At 36.5% G+C, this 27,211-nt stretch overlaps 2 protein-coding genes across 2 annotated transcripts; one reads left to right on the plus strand and one right to left on the minus strand.

Annotated features, from left to right (window-relative positions):
* The first annotated feature begins 69 nt into the window (after positions 1-69).
* Positions 70-4,648, plus strand: LOC124151148 (biogenesis of lysosome-related organelles complex 1 subunit 1-like). The gene is made up of 5 exons (XM_046523493.2): positions 70-231; positions 1,134-1,206; positions 2,614-2,746; positions 3,290-3,377; positions 4,166-4,648. The coding sequence occupies exons 1-5, from the start codon at positions 171-173 to the stop codon at positions 4,171-4,173; spliced, it is 363 nt and encodes a 120-aa protein (XP_046379449.1). The 5' UTR covers positions 70-170; the 3' UTR covers positions 4,174-4,648.
* A 4,595-nt stretch (positions 4,649-9,243) lies between these two features.
* Positions 9,244-16,006, minus strand: LOC124151147 (partner of Y14 and mago-like). Its single transcript, XM_046523492.2, has 3 exons — positions 15,950-16,006; positions 14,074-14,170; positions 9,244-12,878 (listed from the first exon to the last, which is right to left on the minus strand). Exons 1-3 carry the CDS (start codon positions 15,993-15,995, stop codon positions 12,323-12,325), a joined length of 699 nt encoding a protein of 232 aa, XP_046379448.1. The 5' UTR covers positions 15,996-16,006; the 3' UTR covers positions 9,244-12,322.
* Positions 16,007-27,211: the final 11,205 nt, after the last annotated feature.

Genomic DNA, 27,211 nt, shown 5'->3' on the forward strand with positions numbered 1-27,211 from the left:
ATTGAACTATTTAGAAGACACACATTATAAAATGTTTTCGAAGTTGTAAAATTGTCGCTAGGAATATAGTATCGCACCATAACATACTTCCGGCTGTCTGCCAAAGGAAATCGACTACCACCCATTTCCACAACGTAGATGTGCAGTTGAGGGTTATCTCAAGAGCAGTTATGCTGTCCAATCTTGTCAAGCAGCACCAAACACGTCAGCAGTCCAGAAAAGAAATTCAAGGTTATGATTACGACGTATATTACCAGTCACTGGTTACAGCAATTCTCACCAGTTCACTGTTCAGTGTCCGCTTGAGTCTCGTTTGTCTGATTCTCACTCGTTTGTCTGATTCTCACTCTCATTCCGTCATGTGTGTCTGACTGCTTTGTACATACGTCGTCTTTGGTTAGACACAATGTCACTGAATTGTGTTATTGACGAAAACATTGGTGTGAATCATTGTCAGCACTTCGAATTACCAATCTAGGATAAAGCAGAAACGAAGAAACTCGCACAGTCCAACACAATTCGTTTCAGCACACAGTACAACATAGATCTATTCATGTTGTGACTATTGTCCTCAAGAGTTCGCAGTCCAGTGGTCGAAATTAAGCATGAAAGTCAAGGGGTACTTGTCTTCACCTTAATGTTAAAAGTTAAAAGTGCTGGATTAAAAAGTCATAGGAGCAGTCCTCAAGGACACTTTTTAATTTCTGTGTGCATGCATGTCGCTATATAAGTGCGGAAATCATGAATGTGATGTTTAACACCTTTTCACCTCTCGAGGTAAAAGGCGACTAACAGGATCAGGTGGTCAGGCTCACTGACATTGGTTGATGCATGTCATCCTATCCCAATTGCATGGGTCAAAGCTCATGATGTCAATCACTGGATTATCTGGTCCAGACTTGATTATTTACAGACCGCCCATATACCTGGAATATTGCTGAGAGAGGCATTAAACAACAAACAAACAATGAATGTGACCTTTGTCATGTGCACTAATGCTGATGTTTGAAGGCAGAGAGCCTGTAGGCCAGCACTGTTCAGCGATATTAATCTTGTCTGATTCTACCCATAATTCCAGTACAAAGGATCTGTGTTTTATATTTATTTAACATGTCTCTTGTGACTGTTTCTAGAAAGGAGAAAGAAGGATGCCATTGTAGCTGCAACTGCTCTGTCCCACGTTCTGGTCGATCATCTGAATGCAGGGTAAAACCAAATTATAAAAAATAAGTGAGTGAGTATGGTTTTACGCCGCTTTTAGCAATATTCAAGCAATATCACGGCGGTGGACACCAGAAATGGGCTTCACACATTGTACCCATGTCGGGAATCGAACCCGGATCTTCTGCGTGACGAGCGAACACTTTAACCACTAGGCTACCCGACCGCCCCTATAAAACATAAGAGGCCTAGATGTAGTGATGTATGTTTTACAAGATTTTTGTTGCATACAGTTCTCATTCTCATCTCAGGATAATTGTAAGGTTGATTATGGTATTTTAGTTTCAAAATTCACACTAGTCCGCTACCCATAAACCACTAAATTGTGCTGACAATTAAAGATCCATTGATGGCAGTATTCATTGACTAGTAGCTTATGAGGGCTATAATACTGACCCGGTTCTCAGTGCTTTAATTTTGCTACAAATTGGAACTGAATAATAGTACTGATGGAAAATGTAAACCTAGTAAACATTAGGGCTTGGACGGGTAACTCAGGTACTCGGGTCGGGTGTGTACTGAGAAGGACCCGGGTTCCTAATGAACTATCTGGACCTGTGGTTAGTCATGTGATATATTGTGTTTAATGACAAAAATGATCAAGATCAAATATGGTTACACTACAAGTCACTAATGTTCCCATTTCTTTCTGACTATGCACCCATTCCTTCTGATTTTTATATGTTTGAATAAAGATAAAACTTCAGTCAACTTCTGTATACGCATGACCAGATCGTTTTATACGTGTATCTAAATACATTTTGTCCAGAGCTACGGTCAAACTATTCCTAATAGGACATTTTGTACCTATCTATTACAGCTCGTAACCAGGTAGGGTCGGATAATTGGGGGGTGGGTACTTGGGAAGTAAATTTGGACTCGTCCCAGCCCTAGTAAACATTTTGTCTTGTTCAAGCAGGAGTAGCTACTAGTGAAATAAGTCCTCTGGACTAGTCTGAAAAGTAGACCGCCTCCGTGGTCTTGTGGTAGAGCGTCCGCCCTGAGAGCGGAAGGTCTGGGGTTCGATCCCCGGCTGCGTCATAAAAAAAGACGTTAAAAGATTGTACTTGTTACCCTGTCTGGCGTTCAGCATTAAGGGGCTAAAACAAGGACTGGTCGGCTCGGAGTCAGTATACTGTGTCTGAGTGGGGTATTTATGTTAAACTGCGGCATGGTATCTCAGTGAGCTAGCACTATAAATCGGCATCAGTCCAGACTAGTACAAGCAGCCACACACACACACACATATACGTGGATGCACGTCGCTATATAAGTGCAATAATCTTGGACGCGACGTTAAACCCAATTTCACCTCTCCTCACCTTTAAAAAGTATACATTTGTGAGATTAAGACTGGGAGCCTTGTGTGTTACTCCCTCCCTCATGTTGTAGTGTTGCTCAGGCATATGTAAACGAGAAGAAGCTGAATACAGAAACCAAGATCCTCCAAGAAAATGCTGCCCAGTTCTCCAAGCAGACCATGCAGTGGCTCAAACTGGTGGAAGATTTTAATACAGCTTTGAAAGTGAGTTGCTCAACACAGTAACGCCTCACAAACACTGTGCAGCTTGGGATTGTCAGGCGGAGTAGATCATTTTCATTGTTAAAATACCGTAACTTGGGAGTCTACCACCCCAAACTTGTCTCTCCCCATAATTTTATTAGATTTTATTGATCAGCGTTAGAAATTGGCACTAGTCCTGTAGTCCTTACCAAACTGCCCAATGGTAAAGGTATCCTAAGGACCAGTAGAAATTGGCCAGTTTTAAGGGATTTGCTATATGTTATCATTATAAGGACTAGTGGACAAAAACTGTTAGTTTCTAACCCTGTTGATAATATAGGAAGCAGCATGCCTTGACTTCTGTCGGGTTTGATGTCATACAATCAACCAAATCACTGAGTCTGCCAATCTGATCATCCATGTTGTGACTCCTTCTGACAAGCATTGGTTGCAGGGGCCTATCCTAACCAGGAATCCTCTCAATGTTACTCTCAGGAAGTGGTGTTGAATGATTTACTGTGAACACAATTTCTTAGGATGTTACGGATCAGTTTGATATTTCAGGAAATTGGCGATGTTGAAAACTGGGCCAAGAGCATTGAGACAGATATGAGGACGATATCCAGTGCACTGGAATATGCATACAGGAAAAGTAAGTGAAACTGATGCAGGGTTTTCCCATCATCATCACTTCCTGGGTATGTATGCACCAGAAAGTTTTATATGTGCATCTAAATATATTTTGCCAGGGCTACGGTCAAACTTTTCCGAATTGGACAGTTTGTACCTATCTCTTGAGACCTACAGCAGGTACCCAGGTGGGGTACGGTTAATATGGGTGTGGGTACCCGGGTAGTAAATTTGGACTCCCAGCCCTTGTGTGGTACGACCTGAGAGCTCATTGGTCAGAGGACTTGCTTTTCTTTCACCTGTAGTATATCAACTCTTCATAGTAAAATCACACGTCTAGAATTAACCTTTAGTTTATTCCACCAGTCAGAAGCTCCGACGTTCATACAGTTGGCTCTCACTCTATGAAGGTACATACGTCAATGAACTCACACAGATTGAAAGTCTATTCTTAATGGTTAAATTCAATGAAGCACTGAAAATGTGCTGGTTGCTAGTCAAAGGGAGATAATTCAATTTCAATCTCACCTAAAAATACCAGTAATCATTTTCAAATCATGTCATATTTCTTTCACAATACAGTTTTATTTATAACAAATGTGATGTGTTTGTCGGATGTCCTGATTTTGAAGAGGTTTGTATTAACTTTTATTCAGCTGTAGACGGATGCCATAAGGAACTACTCCCTTCTCTTGAGTAGGACATTACACATGGTTTTGGAGTGATCCCAACTATTTGTCTGTGGCCTCAATATAACCTACAGATCACAACTGTTAATCTGTGTAACATACATGCTGTTTTCTTCTTCAGGTGAATAGAGGACTGACGCGAGTGCTGTTTCTGTGAAATCAAACATTTTGGATAATACTCCACATTCCTGCCACTTGCGAGATGAGAGATGTGGACAGCCTGTTTACTGTACCAACAACAAGACTCCTGGACAAGCCAGGCTCCATCATATCCTTTGTCGTGATGTCATTCTTAAACGTTAGTAACAAACAAATTTAGAGGGAATTTATTTTAATTAAATATGAAATTTCATTGGGAAAATGTCAAATGTTAAATGCTACCCCTTGTAGTGTCTTGTATGCCAGGCCAGACCGCTTAAAGTATATCTGAGGGGCATGCATTGCACAATATATATATATATTATATACGTTTCCTGTGTCCCATAGTCTTGGTAATAACCTACGTTTGTCAGCACCCAATCTCATTAAAATCAGATCTTAGTTCTCGTTACCGCTAAACAAAGATCTGAGAACACAGCATTACGGGTCACGTCAGACTGACCTTGTGTGAACTTTGACTGACCAATGGAATGACTGACAAGAAGTCGACATTAGCCAATCAGAAAGCAGCTTTCTCATGCTTTACGGCACTAATTTCAAATTGGCAGCTACGATTCAAAACATATTTTGACAAATTCTCGATTAATAATTTGAAACCCGAACAAAACTACCTTCTGGAATGGCTAATAGATGGTCTAGATTGTATGGATTCAGTCGTTAAGCCTGTAACTATCGTTCGGAATACGCTGTGTTAAAGTTTTTGAGGTTGCTTGATTAGAAATCACATTCCAACTGTCACTTTCATGATCTGGTAAGCGACGCTCTGATTGGTTGGATGAAAGGTCGTTCTGACGTGACCCCTAATGGGATGTCCTCAGATCTTTGTTTAACGGTAGTGAGAACTAAGATCTGATTTTAATGAGATCGGTCAGCACCATACCATCCTTGATTATCAAAGGTAGTATGTCTTCATTTTGTTTGGATAATTACCCTGGACTCATTCTCCTCCACAGCTTCGGTGCCACCTCCACCTCTCCCTTCTCTTAATGTTGCACAGACTTTTTCTTGCTCAACATTTGATTGGACGGGTATGTTTAGGGTTGTGCTATTCAGTTGGGTATTTTAACAAAGCTATAGTGGGGAATAAGTCCAGGGTAGTTATCAAATAAAGTGGAGACATAGTACCCTGGATAATCGAGGATGGAACCAAATACATCCTCGTCAAAGTCGCGTCTAATCTGGCATCACTTTGGCCTTTCATTCCACATAAAACCAACAGTGAAATACTGTTCAAAGCTGCATTAAACCAAACTCTCCTACTCCCTAAAAGAAATTGTTTTATGTGCTAGCCTGCTCTCAAGTTTTAATATGATACTGTTTAATAAGATCGTTAACTTATACAAAAGCGCAAATTAATTGTGAGGACTTGTGCAGTGACATTCAATCTTGTATAATAATATGCTTTTGTCAATAACATGTTGCATATGCTGGAACTACAGGTATAGTCCGAAGGCCAGGTCAATAACATGTTGCATATGCTGGAACTACAGGTATAGTCCGAAGGCCAGGTCAATAACATGTTGCATATGCTGGAACTACAGGTATAGTCCGAAGGCCAGGTCAATAACATGTTGCATATGCTGGAACTACAGGTATAGTCCGAAGGCCAGGTCAATAACATGTTGCATATGCTGGAACTACAGGTATAGTCCGAAGGCCAGGTCAAGTAACATTTCTGTCTGGAAAATGATGCCAATAGAAGCGTTTGGGATTGTAGACTCAAAAGGCCTTTTGCACAGACTGATATTTTGCAATACTACCTGCTATATACTGTTTGTGATCAAGTGTTCAACCTTATAATGTGTCATTGCTGTGGTGTATTACAATTATAATTATCAGCATCAGTACATACTCCTAATTATTTCATTATGGGAGTACTGGCAAGACTAAAGAGTACACTTAGAGTACTGAATGAAATTTAATGGATTAATCTTGTTTTTCATTTTAGATATGCACCACAGCACCGATCACTATACATGCAATTTTGCCGAAATTAATGTTAACAATATTGAATGAAATTTTGAATAAAATTATTAAAACAGATTAGAAACTTAAGTCCAGATATACAATGAATACTTTTTGTAACCAGGCAGTGTGATTACAGGATTATTTTGCCAACTTCAGGACGGATTTGTTGACGTGGTATTCCCAGTGTTACACGCCCACAGTAATGTCTTTTGTGTTAGGGGAAAAAAACATCAAAACTCAATATGGAGTGCTTAATGTGCACCGCACTCCACACAGCTGTGTTTTTTTCTAAAAAAAAGTGTGTGCACTATATTCAAGAAAATACGCTGCTTGAAATCAGAATATAGTTTTTGGGAAATACGTCTTTAAATGAATGTTAGCCTGTACATCTATGGTGTGATGCATATCTGATACCTTTTTTAAATACAACCCCCCCACCATATCGAGCATATTTTCATACGTACACAGAGCTCCAGATAACTTTTTGAGCAATTGAGTTTTTAATCTAGGGTTTCTATTTTAATTTGGTTATTACATTTTTCATTGGGTAACCAATATTTTTTCACTCATCTATTCATAACGCTATTGGTTTTTTCCTCAAAAGACTACATTTTAAGATTTGATAAAAAACGAAATAATGTTTTAGATGTATATAACCATGATAACTGTTTTAAATATATTGGCTCGACTCGGAAAGTAAATTATCTCGTAATTGTGTTTTGGAAATTAGCTCCTTTGTACGCATGCTGAAAAAGCATCATTGGGTATTTACACGTGCGAGTTTATCATTTAATGCATGCATTTCTGTACACAAGTTAATTGAAAGTAATTGGGTTTTGAATATTTTACGCAAATGTGCTGCTTATCTGTAGCTCTGTGTACATACGCTGATACAGCCTTTATCTGGAGCTCTAATTACAGTCTTGTTTAGCACTGTATATATTGAAGTATCGGTCAATCATGGTTCTGTCTGTATAGCATGGTGAGATACTGACATGAGATTATCCCATCATATACATGTATAAGGGCATGTTATTTGAGATTAAGATTAATTGTAACAATATATACTACACAGGGAGCTTAGAATGAATTTGAGTGCATACTGATTCATTGACTGGGGTAATAATAATGTGAAGCATTCTCTTTGTGAATCAAATGGTGCATTATACATGGACTAATGTCTAGTAAAAATACTATTTTCTGACAACATGCTCAATGGTTGTCAAGACTGGTTTGAGACCTGATAGTATTAGTAAGAAAATACTATAAGCAGCAAGCCATTGTATCATCTCTTCCAGGAATGGTAGACTGCAAAATAGAAATATATCTTACCGGTAACATTCAAAAACTTTATTTTTAATGAGAGAATAACCATAAGCATATGAAAAGAAATCGGGTGTTAGATCATCTACCCTTATTCCAAAAGACAGTGTTTACATGTGACATAGGGTCCCCGACTCGACCCTTGCATCCCGCTTCAGTGATAATTTATTAATATTGATGTTGTGGCGATATGGAACTAGTTGGAAGATCAATTTGTGTATGTGATATGTCTTAAAATTTGTAAATAAATATATGAGAAGTATGTTGTCATGTTTCATGCGAGTTGTTTGTTTGAGATGCACATGTATTACAAATGAGCCAAGAACACTACACAGGAAACAGCCTTTTGAGACAGAGACTGAAACATCAAATCGGCGGTATTACAGCATTTACACCGATGATTATACAAGAAGTTTTTCAGATGTGGATGTTATTGAGCATCTGCATTGCTGAAAGATTCCCTCAACTTCACTTCAGTAATGTCGGTGATTAAAGTGAGTGAGTGAATGTTGTTTTCGAGACAGTGACCAATATTCCAGCTGTATCCCAGCATTACACAACATCAAGTCGGGGGAAGAAATCCAGTGGTTGACACCCAATCAACCAGGTCACCAAGTCCCACCACCTGACCCATTGGTTGCCCATGAAGATCTGGGAAAGAATTGGTCTTCAGCAAGCCATGCTTGTTGTAAAAGGCGACTTAACAGGATCAGGTTGATGCATGTCGTTGTATCCCAATTGCGTAGATTGATGCTCATGATTTCAATCACTGGATTGTCTGGTCCAGACGAGATTATTTACAGTTCACTGTCATATAGCAGGAATATTGCTGAGTCCGGCGTTTAACAACAAAACAAAACAAAAATCTTTCCCAGTAGTCATCTTACAATGTGAGATCTAACATGGATCTTGACACAGCCAAGGGACACAGATCGCCACACTCAATGCCCCTTACACGGGGCCCTTGTTGAGATAAATAAATAAAGTTGAACCTTGTTAAGTTATCTGGGGTCCAAGGTCACCAACAAAGGGAAATTCCTGAAACCAAACTCAAGTTTTGAGAGATTACATGTTATTTTGACTTAGTTTCATATGACGATTAATAGATAATAATAGACTTGAATAATAGATTCACTAACACAATCGACCAGTGAAGATATGGGGTAGAACAGATCTTCAGCCTGCTGAAAAAGGCGACTTTGCTTGCCGTAAGAGGCGACTAACGGGATCGGATGGTCAGGCTCGCTGACTTGGTTGATGCATGTCCCAATTGCGTGGATGGATGCTCATGATGTCAATCACTGGATTGTCTGGTCCAGACTCGAATATTTACTGACCGCCGTCATATACCTGGAATATTGCTGAGTGCGGCGTTATACAACAGACAGACAGACCAACACAATCATGATCCGTACTGTGTTGGAGTCATCAGGGCAGTGTTATTCTTAATTTGGATACTTGGGACTCCTTAATGAGTTCGAGAAAACCAGGAATTTGACTCACTCAGTTCAACAGATCGGAGTATAAATGATGATAGATACAGAAGGAACTTGCCTGGACTGGAAGGTGAGTTCGAGACAACTGGAAATTCAACACATCCAAGTTCAACACGAGGTGTGACACAATAACCTTTTGGGAAAGAACATTGCAGCAGATCATGCAAGGGAAGCAACTCTTCCCAGCTAAGTGTGGCATCTGTTCCCAGCCAGGATACATAAACATTCTAGATATGACAACAGAAAACATAGGTTGCAAAAATGTTTTATTTCTTCTCAATTCATGATTGACAGTTTGTGTCTTGGATGGTTTTAATGAATGAGGACCAACATGACTTTGCAACAGAACAAAGATTGAAACCACTTTTCTCTGGCAACATGAATTCTGGAGCTTTCAATGTGTTAACTACAAGACAGACTGACATACAGTAGGACAACGTACTCGATAGCTGAAATATCTATCCTACATATTGGACTACTTTTGACAATATCTTTATAACAAAACCAAATCTCATCATTCAAATAACAAAATGAACATTGATATGATAATCATATATCAAGCAGAAAACATGAGTTTATATTACGTATGTATGTCTTCTTGCACATTTAGCTGGTTTGGATATTTCCCCCTCCCCTCCCCTCCCGTCATGTACCTATGCTTCACCATTTCCACTTCATATTTTGTAAATGTTCTTTGTTTCTTGTTTAACGCCACACTCAGCAATATTCCAGCTATATGACAGCAGTCTGTAAATAATCAAGTCTGTACTAGACAATCCAGTGATTGACATCATGAGCTTCGACCCTTGCAATTGGGATACGATGACATGCATCAACCAAGTCAGCAAGCCTGACCACCCGATCCCGTTAGCATAGTCACCTTTTACGGCAAGCATAGTTGCCTTTCAGGACAAGCATGGGTTGCTGAAGGACACTACGTTGGACATGGGAATCTTTTGCCTCGTATCTCATAGATTTATCAGTTTGCATTGTTTCCATGGTTACAGGATGTAACGCTACATTGACCAATAAACTACCTGTACCTGGACAGAAGTAACACTGAATTGGTCCGTAAGGGTGCACTGAAAACAAGCAACATGTTGAAACCCATTGTTTTCGCCACACTGACATTTTCACATATATGTTATCAGTTGGCATGAAACATGAGTAAGTTTAAAAGGAAGAGAATTTATGGATGTCAACTTCTTTATTATTTAGAGGATAACCATTTTTCAGTGTATATATACTTACTTCTTCATCAGGCTAATAAATGCCATCAAGCATTTTTTCACCTTATGATGAGTATACTCCGAATCTGTTTCTCATATAAAAGATGACATCCATAACTTCTCTTCCCGATGTGTTTCTAAAATGCCATTCAAAGACTTGATGAGTAAGTTTCTTGTCTGAGTCAACTCCTGGTATCTCACAGTCAATGAAGCCACAGTAGACCCAGGTGATCAACAAGCAAGCCATTACAAAATCTTTACAACTTGTTCATTAAGAACACCCTCTTTCCAACATTAGCTACCTAGGAGGCGACTCCCTGATGATCAGTGTCCAGAGACCCACAGTTTTCCTGTATTGTACACTGTTGACACTGTGGGAAGAAATATCAGGAAATGCAGTTTGTGTTTATCAATTTCAAAATACACATCAAGGAAAATGTTGGTAACTATGGCAACAAGATGCTAAACCATACTGGGGATATACATTTAAATGAGATGAAGAATATTTTTCTGTTGAAGAACTGAGTTAATTGTACAAAAATGATCTTTGAAGACTGAGCTGGACGAAGGGGAGATACTGTAAATCTTGAAATAAATGCGTCTCCAAATATATACGACTGCTGACCCTACTCTAAAAATGCGACTCAAGATCAATGTGACTCCCCCCACCCCATCCTCGTTGGAATGATACATATCCTTACCTGAATCCAATCAAACAGCAGATGGTACCACTTATTAGCACTGAGTAAAACACTTCTGTAATAACAATAAACTGAATTTTCTAAAAACAACAAGCAGTTTATATGTTTATTCTGCTGACTGGCATTAAGGATGTTCAAAGGCAATAATAAAAAAACTAATAAAAAAACTGAACCAACAACAGTTCACTGATTGGAGTGGTCGATGACTGGAGTGGTCGATGACTGGAGTGGTCAATGATGCCTAGTTTGAAACTCTTGACCCGAGCAGTGGCAACTCATCGGATGTCTATTGTGCAATTCCTATTCTTTAATTGACATGTTAATTGTTATGTACTTGTTACAACTGCTGCTCAATAAACCGTGTTTGTGAATATATTCAAGTTGGTATTTCAGCTATCAAAAGTGTGCTGTGTGCTGTCTTATTGTTGATAGTCATTTTGGAGACATAAATGCGAAGTTTCATAAATGTGAACAAAGACCACTCACATTTTTCGCATTTAATTCATGCTCGCATTAATTTCAAGATTTACAGTAACCATTTACCATGTATTATATTTTTGAGTGAGTTTGGTATGACACGGCTTTGAACAGTATTTCAGTTATATCACGGCGTGATGTGGGAGGAAAGCCTGAAGTGATGTATGTCTCGGGCGTCTACCACTTTAGGAAACCCATGAGCACGCAACTCTGCACAGTGCCTTAGACAACTGGGCCACCAGTGTCCCGCTTCTAGTTTTGAGATCACAGGAGTTGGTAGTATCATATTTAGCCAATCTCATTAAAATCATATCTTCATCTGATGTAACCTCTTATGGAGGGTTTAAAAGATGTTAATGGAGAGGAATCGGAGTAAAGGAACTGATTTTAATGACATTGCATACTTAGTTGTCTAACCAATGAAGCACCCTGGTAATTGTTAACAATGTTATGTCTGTGCAGGTCACAGTTAAACATTGATATACATGCCATATATATCTACAGTTACTATGTTTAAGAAATGCTAGCCTGTGAAATAATAAAATTATTTCTTAAACTGATATGCCTCTTAATTCACAGCATTAAAGTCATAACCCCACTTCGTAGTAAAAGACATACTACCAAGTAGCAGAACACACGTAGTTGTGCTTTGACTCATCTTTACAAGACCTGCATTATTAATTTCGTTCATTTCATTTCTGAGTTCTTTCAACAGATCATTTATTGATTTTTAAATGTTATTCTCATTTCAACTTGGACCAAAAGGTTGTATATTTTTTCAACTCAATAATCAAGAAATAAACAAGGTCATGAGACTTATCAGCTTGTAACTTTGATTGTCATTATCCAAACCCTTATTGTAATAATCCAAATTCTATTTGTCCTAATCCTATCTTGACCGTTTCCCTTCAGCAGCGACTGGTTGTCATGACGCCGCTTCCAGTGCCCTCAGCTCCTCTTCAAGTATTTCTTTCCTTGTCAGCTTCTCTTTCTGTTCTGGACTCAGCTCCGTGCCACCTTTGGCCTTGACCTCAAGCTCTTGGATTTGTTTCAGCTTCTTCTTCAGGTTCCTGATCTTCTTCACTGTGTCTGTAGCAGTACTGGACTGTTCTGTCGCAGGCGCTGACTCCACTTGGACCTTATTGTCTTGTTGTCCGGTTTTCGTTGTGGACTTCTCTGATATTTTGCTAGGTTTGGAACTGGATTTAGAGTCTTTCTCTTTCGGTATTTCAGCTGAGTTGGAGGGAGAACTTGGAGCAATATGAATGTCTTCTACACAGTTCAAAACTTCATCAACTTTCTGCTGTTCCAACATTTTTTTTCGTTCTCGTTTTTTGGCATTTTTCTTGGCTGCTTTGGACATTGGAGCTTGAGGCAGTTCGCCATCCTTGGCATGCTGATGCTTCTCCACATCATCTGGGCACAAGCCTATTGGATGGTCTGGGCGACTCTTCATCCACTGGACCCCCTTGTTCTCATACCTACAACATAATCCAAGGTTGTAATGTGTGCAAAATATAGAGAAAGTCCCATCCAAAATAGGCGATGATTGCCGAGCAATGATATGACATTCTTGGAAATCAAATGAAGCCAGCCATATGTCGCCAACCTGTTATCCATATGTCCATGCCTTGACCCCCAAATCATAACCCAGAATTCTCTGGACTTGAAAATAGATATACCCACTTAAATCCTTGAAAACATTGGCATGATTAACCTTCATGTGTGTTGGTGTGGATGTGTATGTGTGTGTGTGTGCTTGTAGATGTGTATGTGTGCATGCAAGGTGTGTGTGTGTGAATGTGTTCATGGTGTGTGTTGGTGTGGATGTGTGTGTGTATGTGTGTGCATTGTGTGTGTTGGTGTGGATGTGTATGTGTGTGTGTGTGCTTGTGGATGTGTATGTGTGCATGCAAGGTGTGTGTGTGTGAATGTGTTCATGGTGTGTGTTGGTGTGTCTGTGTGTGTGTCTGTGTGTGTGGGTATGGATGTGTATGTGTATGTGTGTGTGCTTGTGGATGTGTATGTGTGCATGCAAGGTGTGTGTGTGTGAATGTGTTCATGGTGTGTGTTGGTGTGTCTGTGTGTGTGTCTGTGTGTGGGTATGGATGTGTATGTGTATGTGTGTGCATTGTGTGCGTTGGTGTGGATGTGTATGTGTCTCTGTGTGCATGTGCATGTGGCTGCTTGTACTTGTTAAGACTAATGCAGGGTTGATAGTGCTAGCCCACTGAGAAACGATGCTGCAGTTTAACTAAGATACACTATTCAGACAGTTTACAAACTCCGAGCTGACCAGTCCTTGTTTTAGCCCCTTAATGCTGAGTGCCAGGCACTGTAACACCAAGTTCAATCTTTTTCACTCTCTTTTAGAATGAGGCTGGGACCTGAACCAGATTGATGTTTTATCCTCTGGACAATGGAAGAGGTATCGAGCAATATTGTTTGTTTGTTGTTTAACGCCGCACTCAGCATTATTACAGCTGTATGACAGCGGTCTGTAAATAATCAAGTCTGGACCAGACAATCCAGTGATTGACATTATGAGCATCAATCTATACAGCTGGGATACGACAATCTCATTAAAATCAGATCTTAGTTCTCACTGCCTGACCACCCAATCCTTATCTAGCAGTAGATGACACAAACACTGATACAGTGGCTGGACCAACTCACACTGGTACTTCCTCCTGCGGAACATATCCTTCCTTCACTCTCCTGGGCTTCCTCCAGGATCCATCAGGTCGTCGACTCCCAGGGATCAACAACTCTCCTGGAACCACAAACACACAAACCAGGGGGTTACAAGTGAAAGGGACATTCTTTCATCAAGTTTATCTTGAGAGAAAGACAACATATGAATAATATTAAGATTGATTCCATGACAATGAATGGTTTTTCAACAGTTTATTTTCCAACACTGCCAGTACTCGCAGACAGTTACTAGTACACGGTCTACTCATGTCACGGTAAGACCTGTCAGCAAATACTCTTGTTTCTTAGACTATTTAAAAACCGACTGGACAGGTGAGGTGGTGAGGTCATAAATAAAATCCATGTCACGCCAGGTCTTGAGATATAATTTAAATTTTGCAAACCAAACAAAGAACAAAAAGGCAATATGGCATGGGTTGTTATTGACAACATACTTGACCATTACCCTTCACATATACCACTAAAAAGAAGTTTAGGACAAATCGATTCTTTCATATTACTATAGTTAATATGTCATAGCATGACCCAGTTCTCTGATATTACTGTAGTTGGGTTAGAGCAAAATGGCACTGAATGAAAACAGCACACATTAACAAAAAAGGAAGCGAAAATGGCTGCTTTAGCCAGGCGAAAACGGCACGATATTTTTTCACCTTGGTCTGTTTTCATGAACAAGAAAAAGTAAAGATATTATACTCACATGTTCACTTGCAACAACAAATAATTGTGAAATGTTAATCGCCTGTTAAAACATTTTTATATTAGAAATTACCCTCTACTCCAGTTTACTTGCTGACTCTGACTGGGAGGTACAACTAAACTTATTGTGAAAACATCACATGCTTTGAAGTTTTAAGTACCTTTATTTGTGGCATGAATCTTTCTCTAGCTCAGTATAGGGAAATTAACAGGGAATGAAGAAGACTTCTCCTCGGCCTTCCATTGTGCAATATGTGTAGGCCCCATTACAGAAGAGGTGATTGATTACATGAACTTTGACATAAGATTATGATCAGAAGCCACAGGAGAAAACTGGACAGATGAACACTTCATCATCAGCCTCAGATTATGAAAATGACTATGACAGGTAACTATTTTATTTCAGAGTATTTGCTACAAAAAATATAGTACCGTAGCTACTTGCAACATAAAGAAGAAAACTGTAAAAGTAAAGACTCGTAACATAAATCTTATGGTATTTGTTTTTTCGTTCATGGACCAGTGTTGTAAAACACTGTGGAATGTGTCAATCTATGAGACATTGACAGATGATAGAAAAAATAAATTAATATCACCAAGGAATAAAGAGTATATACAACTGCATAAATCGTTCTCATCATTATTGTGTGCCGTTTTCGCTTGAAAATCAGTAACCATTTTGCTGCAGTGCCGTTTTCGCTATAACCCCACTATAAAATCATCACAGAATAGGGTGATGTCATGACAGATTAACTATATTAATATGAAAGAATGGGGTGTCCTTAACTTTGTTTGATAAAGCCTGTGATGCCATGTACACATCTTCACAAACGATAACAACGTCATAGAGTGTACGTGTACGACTTCTGACCATCAACAATACCACAAACATAACAATATTTCAGAATATCGTCTAGCAAACAAAAGGAAGCAGAGGTGCCTTTCTGATTTCACTTTCCAACTTTCCAACAGAAAAAAAATCTTGACATGTGCTAGTATGGCTTCGACTGTTCTCACTCCAAATATGCTGCCAATAAACAGCTGATGATGCCATTCACACTAGTTATCTTTAAGAAAGGTTTTGTGTACAATGTATCACACAATAAATCTCTTTGTAAATGCTAAAAGTCGAAATAACCTGTTTGTTCATCACGAACAACCCCAGAACGCTCAGACACAGCCATATTGTATTGACTTAGGGGAAATAACCCGTCGATAACGTTTTATGCAGACCGCAAGAAAGGGTTGATATTACTTGGTTCACTTTTCTTTTACGAAAAAAAACCCCTTTGAACTATTACAAACTGAACCACTCTACTACTACTACTACTACTACTACTACTACTACTACTACTACTACTACTACTTTCTACTACAGCTATCCCGTGTTATCCCGAGGGAGTCATGCTGGGTCTCCCTGGTCAGTATCTAATTATAGGCCTCCAATAATCTATCTTTCCACTGGATAGGGTGCATGGTCCGGCTCGGCGGATTGGGTGTCATCGTACCCGACGGCGTTATACGTTGTTCATACCATCAATCACTGGGTTGTCTGGTCCACATTCGATTATTTACAGCTCATCTCTATATAGATGCAATGTTCCAGAGAGCGGTTTATTAGGTAAGGTGATATAGAGGTTAACGTTTGTAGCGACCAGAACTGGGATACGACCAGAACTGGGATAAACACCGTAGAGAATTATATCTGTGGCATGCAACTATGTGTTTAATTGACAAACATTTAATAAGAGCAAAATCATCTGTACTTCTTGTGTTTTGTATTTTTACTCCGTTCTGCAAAGTGCGCCAATGGCAATGCTACTGACTCGATGTCCGACATTTGCAGCTAAATATAGCAGCGTATAAAAGTGGTAATGCGGAACTAAAGCGGAATACAATATCGCTCATGACAAAATGCAATTCCTGTAAATATGGTCGTGTTGCTTATTATCTGTAATTACTGCCCATTGCCATGTTTAATTTCTAACCATGATATCACTCCCAAATGTATTATTTAATTGTCTATCATATCATAACCTTTGTGAGGTGGTGACATGTTTAATAACAGAGTAAATTTTCTGTTAAATAGCTATCTTGGCCACTTCTGAACACAGTGTTTCCTACAAAAATGCAAAAGCCAAATGAAAATAAAATTATTCTCTAATTTATGTATTTTAAAGTTGTTATGCCACTCATTGGTGGGGATACAAGCGTAATAATTCAAGTTCCTAGGATGTTTGTGTTATGCAATTTTGCAAGAGTTATGAGAGTTCGACATATTTCTTCTCATACACAGTAAAACAGCAGGTAAATGTCTAGGAATAAATACTCATGACATTGTACAATAGGCCATGATGTTCACAAAATATATGTGGGAGGGTATGTACATCAATATAATAATATTAATTATTTTGAATATAACTAAGTGTGTCATTTAACATCAAACAATGAATACTCAACATGTCAGAGTTGAAAGGGGTACAGTTAAATTTGTACTGTTCAAGGGATTTCTAAGCCCCATCACCTCACAGCCCTCTGGCAACTGATGTGTGTATTTTTGTTTGTATTCTCAAGTCCCAAAGTCATTTTTTGTAAATATTACTATCATTATCATGTTAGATTTTAGTGGTAACAATTATTCAAAATCACTCCATTTGATTATTGTGTACATGATGATAAAAGCAACTATTTTCTTATATTAATGGTGGAGGTACATGTAACTGCTTCCAGGCATAGCAGATGCAGGATGTGAGAAAGTTTGTGCTTCATCTTAGAAGTCTAACTTAAAAAATAAAAGAAACTAATTACATATAGAAATATTAGAGTAGAAATTGTTGAAAAAGATTTCTCTTGTTAAAAAAAGATTTCTTTAATGTTCCTTTGATTCACCCACAACACTATTCTTTTTCTCATTGTTTTAAAGGAAAAAATACATATGTAATAACCGGTATGATAAAATCTCCTTCCTGGTCAGTATTAAAATAACTGGGAAACTCATTGAACCATTCCTGGTAGCTTATTGACATATATACGTTGAAGCTTTCAAAACCGTTTTGCCAGCAAAATGCCCTCATATTTCTGGGGAGACCATATGGAATCTAAATGATATTATTTAATATGATTGAAATATTTAGAAAGGTTTCAAAATTACCAACTTAAGACAGATAACATATATTTAATAAACCCATTACTAATAGAGAACTGAACTTGTTATCTCATGCTCTGTCATCATTGACATTAAAATTTGCAAGACAAAGCAACAGTAAGAGTTATCCTCCCTTTACAACTTGATCAAAATGGTCGTCTGGTCCTTGCTGTTGAAGGCCAAGTGGCTGAAGTTTCTAAGATAATATTTCTTTGAAAGACGAGAATGTGTAGGTAAGTCATTATACCTTTACTTTTTACCTTTTTTCTGTGGTTTCTATCAAGGCAGATACAGACCTAGCACAATGTCATACATTGTGCAGTCAGTCCCTCCATGATGATCAGTTAGCCTATTACAGCTGTGAAGGGGACGAAGCTTTTTTTAAAACTATGTAGTTTCATATTCAAAGCTTATTGTCAAAGTACATGTTTCTCAAAGGTTGTAAATGTGATTGACAATGTTCAGAAAACAAAACTCTCAAGATTCCTTTCATTCTTGAAAGCATAACATTTATGCCACTTCTGGTTGAGGGGATGTGAGTAATAATATAGTCAACAATCTCTTAACATTAGCAATATTGACCCATAGCATTCAGATTCTCCTCACAGGTTTGAAAGGTTATTTACTATCATCAGCCAAGAAGAAATCTTAATATTCCATTAATTGTAGATTTTAAAGGTGTTATCCCATTTCTGGTCAAGGTAATATGAATAATAATATAGTAAAAAAATCTCTTAAAATTAGAAATCTTGACTCAAAGTGTTCAGGCTTTGCTCACAGGTTTGAAATGTTATTTACTGTCATCAGCCAAGAAGAAATCTTAATATTCCATTAATTGTAGATTTTAAAGGTGTTATCCCATTTCTGGTCAAGGTTATATGAATAATAATATAGTAAAAAAATCTCTTAAAATTAGAAATCTTGACTCAAAGTGTTCAGGCTTTGCTCACAGGTTTGAAATGTTATTTACTGTCATCAGCCTAGAAGAAATCTTAATATTCCATTAATTGTAGATTTTAAAGGTGTTATCCCATTTCTGGTCAAGGTTATATGAATAATAATATAGTAAAAAAATCTCTTAAAATTAGAAATCTTGACTCAAAGTGTTCAGGCTTTGCTCACAGGTTTGAAATGTTATTTACTGTCATCAGCCAAGAAGAAATCTTAATATTCCATTAATTGTATATTTTAAAGGTGTTATCCCATTTCTGGTCAAGGTTATATGAATAATAATATAGTAAAAAAATCTCTTAAAATTAGAAATCTTGACTCAAAGTGTTCAGGCTTTGCTCACAGGTTTGAAATGTTATTTACTGTCATCAGCCAAGAAGAAATCTTAATATTCCATTAATTGTAGATTTTAAAGGTGTTATCCCATTTCTGGTCAAGGTTATATGAATAATAATATAGTAAAAAAATCTCTTAAAATTAGAAATCTTGACTCAAAGTGTTCAGGCTTTGCTCACAGGTTTGAAATGTTATTTACTGTCATCAGCCTAGAAGAAATTCTTAAGATTTCATTAATTGTAGATTTTAAAGGTGTTATCCCATTTCTGGTCAAGGTTATATGAATAATAATATAGTAAAAAAATCTCTTAAAATTAGAAATCTTGACTCAAAGTGTTCAGGCTTTGCTCACAGGTTTGAAATGTTATTTACTGTCATCAGCCTAGAAGAAATCTTAAGATTTCATTAATTGTAGATTTTAAAGGTGTTATCCCATTTCTGGTCAAGGGCAGATGAGTGATGATATAGTTAAAAATCTCTTAAAATTAGAGGGGGCACAGGTGGCCATGTCTGTGCAGAGTTGCGTCCCTTGGATCCGCCAGCAACCTATGATGGTTGGTTCGAATCCCGGTTCACCCCAATAATGCTTCTAGGTTTGTCAGCACCATCACTTTGGGCTTTCCTCCCACATTAAGCTGACACACCGTGATATAACTGGAATAATGTTAAAAGTGGTGTTAAACCCAACTCACTTAAACATTCGAAATATTGACCCATTGCATTCAGATTCTGCTCACAAACTAGAAATGTGCTTTGCTATCAGCAGCCAAGAGAAAATCTTAAGATTCCATAAATTGTAGATTTTAAAGGCGTTATCCCATTTCTGGTCAAGGTTATATGAATAATAATATGGTAGAAAATCTCTTAGAATTAGAAATATTGACCCATTGCATTCAGATTCTGCTCACAAGTTTCAAATGTTATTTACTATCAGTAGTCATGAAGAAATCTTCAGATTCCGTTAACTGTAGATTTTAAAGGTGTTATCCCATTTCTGGTCAAGGTTATATGAATAATAATATAGTAAAAAAATCTCTTAAAATTAGAAATCTTGACTCAAAGTGTTCAGGCTTTGCTCACAGGTTTGAAATGTTATTTACTGTCATCAGCCAAGAAGAAATCTTAATATTCCATTAATTGTAGATTTTAAAGGTGTTATCCCATTTCTGGTCAAGGTTATATGAATAATAATATAGTAAAAAAATCTCTTAAAATTAGAAATCTTGACTTAAAGTGTTCAGGCTTTGCTCACAGGTTTGAAATGTTATTTACTGTCATCAGCCTAGAAGAAATCTTAAGATTTCATTAATTGTAGATTTTAAAGGTGTTATCCCATTTCTGGTCAAGGGCAGATGAGTATTAATATAGTCAAAAATCTCTTAAAATTAGAAATATTGTCCTATTACATTAAGATTCAGTCCACAAGTGTGAAATATTATTTACTATCATCAACCGACAAGAAATCTTTAGATTCCATTAATTGTAGATTTTAAAGGCGTTATCCCATTTCTGGTCAAGGTTATATGAGTAATGATATTGTAGAAAATCTCTTAGAATTAGAAATATTGACCCATTGCATTCAGATTCTGCTCACAAGTTTCAAATGTTATTTACTATCAGTAGTCATGAAGAAATCTTCAGATTCCGTTAACTGAAGATTTTATAGGTGTTATCTCATTTCTGGTCTAGGGGATATGAGTAATAAAATAGCAAAACATCTGTTAAAATTAAAAATATTGGTCAATAGCATTCAGGTTCTGCTCACAAGTTAGAAATGTGATTTACTATCATCAGCCAAGAAGAAATCTTAAGATTCCATTAAGTGTAGATTTTAAAGGTGTTATCCCATTTCTGGTCAAGGGCAGATGAGTATTAATATAGTCAAAAATCTCTTAAAATTATAAATATTGTCCTATTACATTAAGATTCAGTCCACAAGTGTGAAATATTATTTACTATCATCAACCGACAAGAAATCTTTAGATTCCATTAATTGTAGATTTTAAAGGCATTATCCCACTTCTGGTCAAGGTTATATGAATAGTAATATAGTAAAAAAATCTCTTAAAATTAGAAATACTGACCCATTACATTTAGACCTTTGTTCATAGGTTTGAAATGTTATTTACTATCATCAACCGACAAGAAATTAGAAATCTTGACTCAAAGTATTCAGGCTTTGCTCACGGGCTAGAAATGTTATTTACTATCATCAGCCAAGAAGAAATCTTAAGATTCCATTAATTGTCGAGTTTATATACTTTATCCCATTTCTGGCTGAGGGGAGATGAGTAATGATATTGTAAAAAATCTCTTAAACTTAGAAATATTAACCCATAGCATTCAGAATCTGCTCACAAGCTAGAATGTGATTTACTATCCGCAGCCAAAAGAAAATCTTCAGATTCCGTTAACTGTAGATTTTATAGGTGTTATCCCATTTCTGGTCGAGGGGATATGAGTAATAAAATAGCAAAAAATCTCTTAAAATTAGAAATATTGACCCATAACACTCAGGTTCTGCTCACAAGTTTGAAATGTGATTTACTATCATCAGCCAAGAAGAAATCTTAACATTCCATTAAGTGTAGATTGTATGATGATATTGTGTATAAAATGTCATAGGTTGATTATGACCTGTGAACATCTGTATAGATTGATGTATTACCACCTTCCATGGATATGTGTATTTGTCTATTTCTAGACTTGCTAAAGCCAAACTGGGGAAAGTGGAAATTGATAGTTTATACTGAAGGGTTCATTGGTCTGTTGAGGGCTCAAACAACTGAATACAGGCAAGCTACTGCTAGCACTGACCTGACACACTAGCCATAAACATGTCACAAGATGATTCCCTAATTACTACTGAGTAGTTGTCTGTTCAGATCTCTTACTGCTCAGGAGATTGTTGATACTTGAATTCCAAGGAGGAACTGTCTCTATGAAGGGTGTGAGAACTTCAGTGTAAATTTAAGCAAGGTCATAAGCTCATATTGTTAATGTTGTAGCAGAAAAAAATAATTTTACTATACTGGAATTATTTGAATTATACCTTGCTTCAAACCATCCATTCTGTCATTAGCCTTAGATATGTACGAACCCATGTAATCCTGTGACACATTAAAAGCTGCTTCTTCAGCTCTCATTCTGTTTGATAAGATATTGATATGTTGTCGTATTATGTTCACGTCGCTGTCAGGGCGGCACCAAATAAATTGCGTGAGAATGCACCAATAAAAGGTAGCAATGCTCTCTTGGAGCAAGTTTGAGAACCAACAATTTGACCTTGAAGAATAATGTTTCTGATCAAAGTAAGCCCTCCTAACATGTCTTTGAAAGTGTTTTGAAAGTGTTTTGAAAGTGATTTATGAAATCACACATTTTCTGAAGTCAATCAATCAATCTTTATTGTATGAAAGGCCATTGGCCCATATACACATACAGATAAACAATATCATTTACAGCTGTACAGCGCATTATATAATTATTGGATAACTAATATGATGCTTGACATGTAATAGAGGTATTGTAATAACAGTGGTAATAACCACAGTGGCAGCAGTAGTAGTATAAAATACAAAAGGAATGGAATGGAAATATGAAGTTTTACGTCGCAAAGGCTTTCAGCCATACGACGTTCAATACAAAAGGATCTATCAGTAATATACTCATCATGTCATGACAATTTGACAATTTAAATGTATATGCATTTCTAGTAGAAACAAACAGACAAAAATGAAATGTAGATACTCCTGATCTAGATGCGAAAGTTTCAAAACAACTAATTATTTCTGGACATATCGGATTTACTAAGTAATTTACTACGCACTCGTAGACTTTGATAGATGTATTGTAATATCTTAGTTAATTTTTTACTAGGGATACCATTAAAAGATAATATTTTGTTCATGGAATAGTGGTTCTTAGTGATATCAGGCATATATTTCAATCTTAGGTTGTCGTAAATTGGACATATAAACAAAAAGTGTAATTCGTTTTCAATATGGTTTTCGCAGAATGGACAAAAACGCATATCCTTAGGAATAGAGGAGAAGCGACCCCTGTTGCACATCAAATCATTTAACCCTAGCCTGAGTTTAATAAATGTGTCTCTAATTTTTATCTCTGTTATAGTATGCAGGTAAACCTCTGGTGTTAGACAATATTTAAAGGTTTTATAGACGTCGTAGCGTGTACTGTTATCTAGTGACGACCTCCAGTTTTGAGTAAACATATCAATTGCTACCTGCTTAAAAGAGCTAAGAAAATACATTTTGTCTCCAACGCTTTGATTTAGCCAAACATATCCAAATCCGAGAGAGAAGAGTAAATGCTTAATGTTTGATGCCCAGGTTACGTAACCAACACTTTCACGATAGACAATCATTTCGTAGCATTTTCTTGGGATTCGTTCCAGCGACATCTCTGTTATTTTGAGCCAGTATCTGAGTAAACGTAAATATGAACAAATATATAACGGGTATCTACCACATTCGCCATAGACCATATGACTTGGAGCTGATTCAGAAACATTTAGTATGACAAATTAAACCATTTGAACATTTACAGGAGTCTTTTGTTCTGTTGCAAACAGAAATTGTTTCAGATTTGGTAAAAAACATAACTTTGCATTAAATCTTATTTAATGTCACAGGAACTTTTGTTGTTCAGTATATATTATTACTTATATGGCCTTGACCAGAAAAAGGGAGAACACCTGTAAAATCTACAGTTAATGGAATCTTAAGATTTTCTTTCAGCTGATGATAGTAAAAAACATTTCAAACTTGTGGACAGAATCTGAATGTAATGGGTCAATATTTCTAATTTTATGAGATTTTATACTGTATTATCATATAATGGGTAGGTTTCTCAGCAGAATAAAGCCAATGGATAAAAACGATATCCGTTGGGGTCATATGCGGATAGAGATGCAATTGTCAAAGGTCAAGTTGGGACTACTTTCACTGTTTATAAACAAACATGGCATCGCCCTTGTCATTCGGGGATCAAGTCAGAATTAACCATCGGGAATCTGGAGAAATATCAATTACTATGTATTTAACAAGCCAAGGCTCACTAAATACAATGTTTATTCCTAATACAGGATATTTACCATCCCAAAACACACTCGCGTGATAACCTCTATTTATCACTCATATCACCTCAACCATAAGTGGGGGCGGTCGGGTAGCCTAGTGGTTAAAACATTGACTCGTGACGCCGAAGACCTGGGTTGATTCCCAATATGGGTACAATGAGTGAAGCCCATTTCTGGTGTCCCCCAGTGATATTGCTGGAATATTGCTAAAAGCAGCATAAAACCATAGTCACTTACTCGCTCAACCATAAATGGGATAACACCTTTAAAATCTACAGTTAATGGAATCTTAAGATTTGTTCTCGGCTGATGATAATAAATAACATTTCGCACTTGTGAGTAGAATGTGAATGCAATGGGTTAATACTGTTAATTTTACAAGATTTTTGACTATATTAAGACTCATATTGCCTCGACCATAAATGGAATAATGCCTTTAAAATCCACAATTAATGGAATCTTAAGATTTCTTGTCGGTTGATGATAGTAAATAATATTTCGCACTTGTTGACAGAATCTTTATGTAATGGGTCAATATTTCTAAATTTAAGAGATTTTTGACTATATTATGACTCGTATCAGCTTGACCAGAAGTGGGATAATGCCTTTAAAATCTACATTTAATGGAATTTTAAGATTTCTTGTCGCTTGATGATAGTAAATAATATTTCGCACTTGTGAGCAGAATCTTTATGTAATGGGTCAATATTTCTAATTTTAAGAGATTTTTGACTATATTATGACTCGTATCACCTTGACCAAAAGTGGAATAATGCCTTTCAAAATCTACAATTAATGGAATCTTAAGATTTCTTGTCGGTTGATGATAGTAAATAACATTTCAAACCTATGAACAAAGGTCTGAATGTAATGGGTCAATATTTCTAATTTTAAGAGATTTTTGACTATATTATGACTCATATCAGCTTGACCAGAAGTGGGATAATGCCTTTAAAATCTACAATTAATGGAATCTTAAGATTTCTTCTCGGTTGATGATAGTAAATAATATTTCGCACTTGTGGACAGAATCTGAATGTAATGGGTGAATATTTCTAATTTTAAGAGATTTTTGACTATATTATGACCCATATCAGCTTGACCAGAAGTGGGATAATGCCTTTAAAATCTACAATTAATGGAATCTTAAGATTTCTTGTCGGTTGATGATAGTAAATAATATTTCACACTTGTGGACAGAATCTGACTGTAATGGATCAATATTTCTAATTTTAAGAGATTTTTGACTATATTATGACTCATATCACCTTGACCAGAAGTGGGATAATGCCTTTAAAATCTACATTTAATGGAATTTTAAGATTTCTTGTCAGTTGGTGATAGTGAATAATATTTCACATTTGTGGACAGAATCTTTATGTAATGGGTCAATATTTCTAATTTTAAGAGATTTTTGACTATATTATGACTCATATCAGCTTGACCAGAAGTGGGATAATGCCTTTAAAATCTACATTTAATGGAATTTTAAGATTTCTTGTCGGTTGGTGATAGTAAATAATATTTCACACTTGTGGACAGAATCTTTATGTAATGGATCAATATTTCTAATTTTAAGAGATTTTTGACTATATTATGACTCATATCAGCTTGACCAGAAGTGGGATAATGCCTTTAAAATCCACAATTAATGGAATCTTAAGATTTCTTGTCGGTTGATGATAGTAAATAATATTTCGCACTTGTGGACAGAATCTTTATGTAATGGGTCAATATTTCTAATTTTAAGAGATTTTTGACTATATTATGACTCATATCAGCTTGACCAGAAGTGGGATAATGACTTTAAAATCTACAATTAATGGAATCTTAAGATTTCTTGTCGGTTGATGATAGTAAATAATATTTCGCACTTGTGGACAGAATCTTTATGTAATGGGTCAATATTTCTAATTTTAAGAGATTTTTGACTATATTATGACTCATATCAGCTTGACCAGAAGTGGGATAATGCCTTTAAAATCTACAATTAATGGAATCTTAAGATTTCTTGTCGGTTGATGATAGTAAATAATATTTCGCACTTGTGGACAGAATCTTTATGTAATGGGTCAATATTTCTAATTTTAAGAGATTTTTGACTATATTATGACTCATATCAGCTTGACCAGAAGTGGGATAATGCCTTTAAAATCTACATTTAATGGAATTTTAAGATTTCTTGTCGGTTGATGATAGTAAATAATATTTCGCACTTGTGAGCAGAATCTTTATGTAATGGGTCAATATTTCTAAATTTAAGAGATTTTTGACTATATTATGACTCGTATCACCTTGACCAAAAGTGGAATAATGCCTTTCAAAATCTACAATTAATGGAATCTTAAGATTTCTTGTCGGTTGATGATAGTAAATAACATTTCAAACCTATGAACAAAGGTCTGAATGTAATGGGTCAATATTTCTAATTTTAAGAGATTTTTGACTATATTATGACTCATATCAGCTTGACCAGAAGTTGGATAATGCCTTTAAAATCCACAATTAATGGAATCTTAAGATTTCTTCTCGGTTGATGATAGTAAATAATATTTCGCACTTGTGGACAGAATCTGAATGTAATGGGTGAATATTTCTAATTTTAAGAGATTTTTGACTATATTATGACCCATATCAGCTTGACCAGAAGTGGGATAATGCCTTTAAAATCCACAATTAATGGAATCTTAAGATTTCTTGTCGGTTGATGATAGTAAATAATATTTCACACTTGTGGACAGAATCTTTATGTAATGGGTCAATATTTCTAATTTTAAGAGATTTTTGACTATATTATGACTCGTATCACCTTGACCAAAAGTGGAATAATGCCTTTCAAAATCTACAATTAATGGAATCTTAAGATT

This window comes from Haliotis rufescens, unplaced genomic scaffold (assembly GCF_023055435.1).
Source record: "Haliotis rufescens isolate VD_foot unplaced genomic scaffold, xgHalRufe1.0.p SCAF_43, whole genome shotgun sequence".
Lineage (NCBI taxonomy): Eukaryota > Metazoa > Mollusca > Gastropoda > Lepetellida > Haliotidae > Haliotis > Haliotis rufescens.

What these genes read in the sequence shown, in the direction of transcription:
- LOC124151148 (XM_046523493.2), top strand. Translation starts at nt 171, where the DNA reads ATGCTGTCCAATCTTGTCAAGCAGCACCAAACACGTCAGCAGTCCAGA. An exon ending in GTCCAGAAAAGAAATTCAAG is followed by an intron (nt 232 to 1,133) that starts GTTATGATTACG and finishes GACTGTTTCTAG; the next exon opens with AAAGGAGAAAGAAGGATGCC. An exon ending in GTCGATCATCTGAATGCAGG is followed by an intron (nt 1,207 to 2,613) that starts GTAAAACCAAAT and finishes CTCATGTTGTAG; the next exon opens with TGTTGCTCAGGCATATGTAA.
- LOC124151147 (XM_046523492.2), bottom strand. Translation starts at nt 15,995, where the DNA reads ATGGCTGTGTCTGAGCGTTCTGGGGTTGTTCGTGATGAACAAACAG. An exon ending in TGTTCGTGATGAACAAACAG is followed by an intron (nt 14,171 to 15,949) that starts GTTATTTCGACT and finishes TTGTGGTTCCAG; the next exon opens with GAGAGTTGTTGATCCCTGGG. An exon ending in CCGCAGGAGGAAGTACCAGT is followed by an intron (nt 12,879 to 14,073) that starts GTGAGTTGGTCC and finishes ATTATGTTGTAG; the next exon opens with GTATGAGAACAAGGGGGTCC.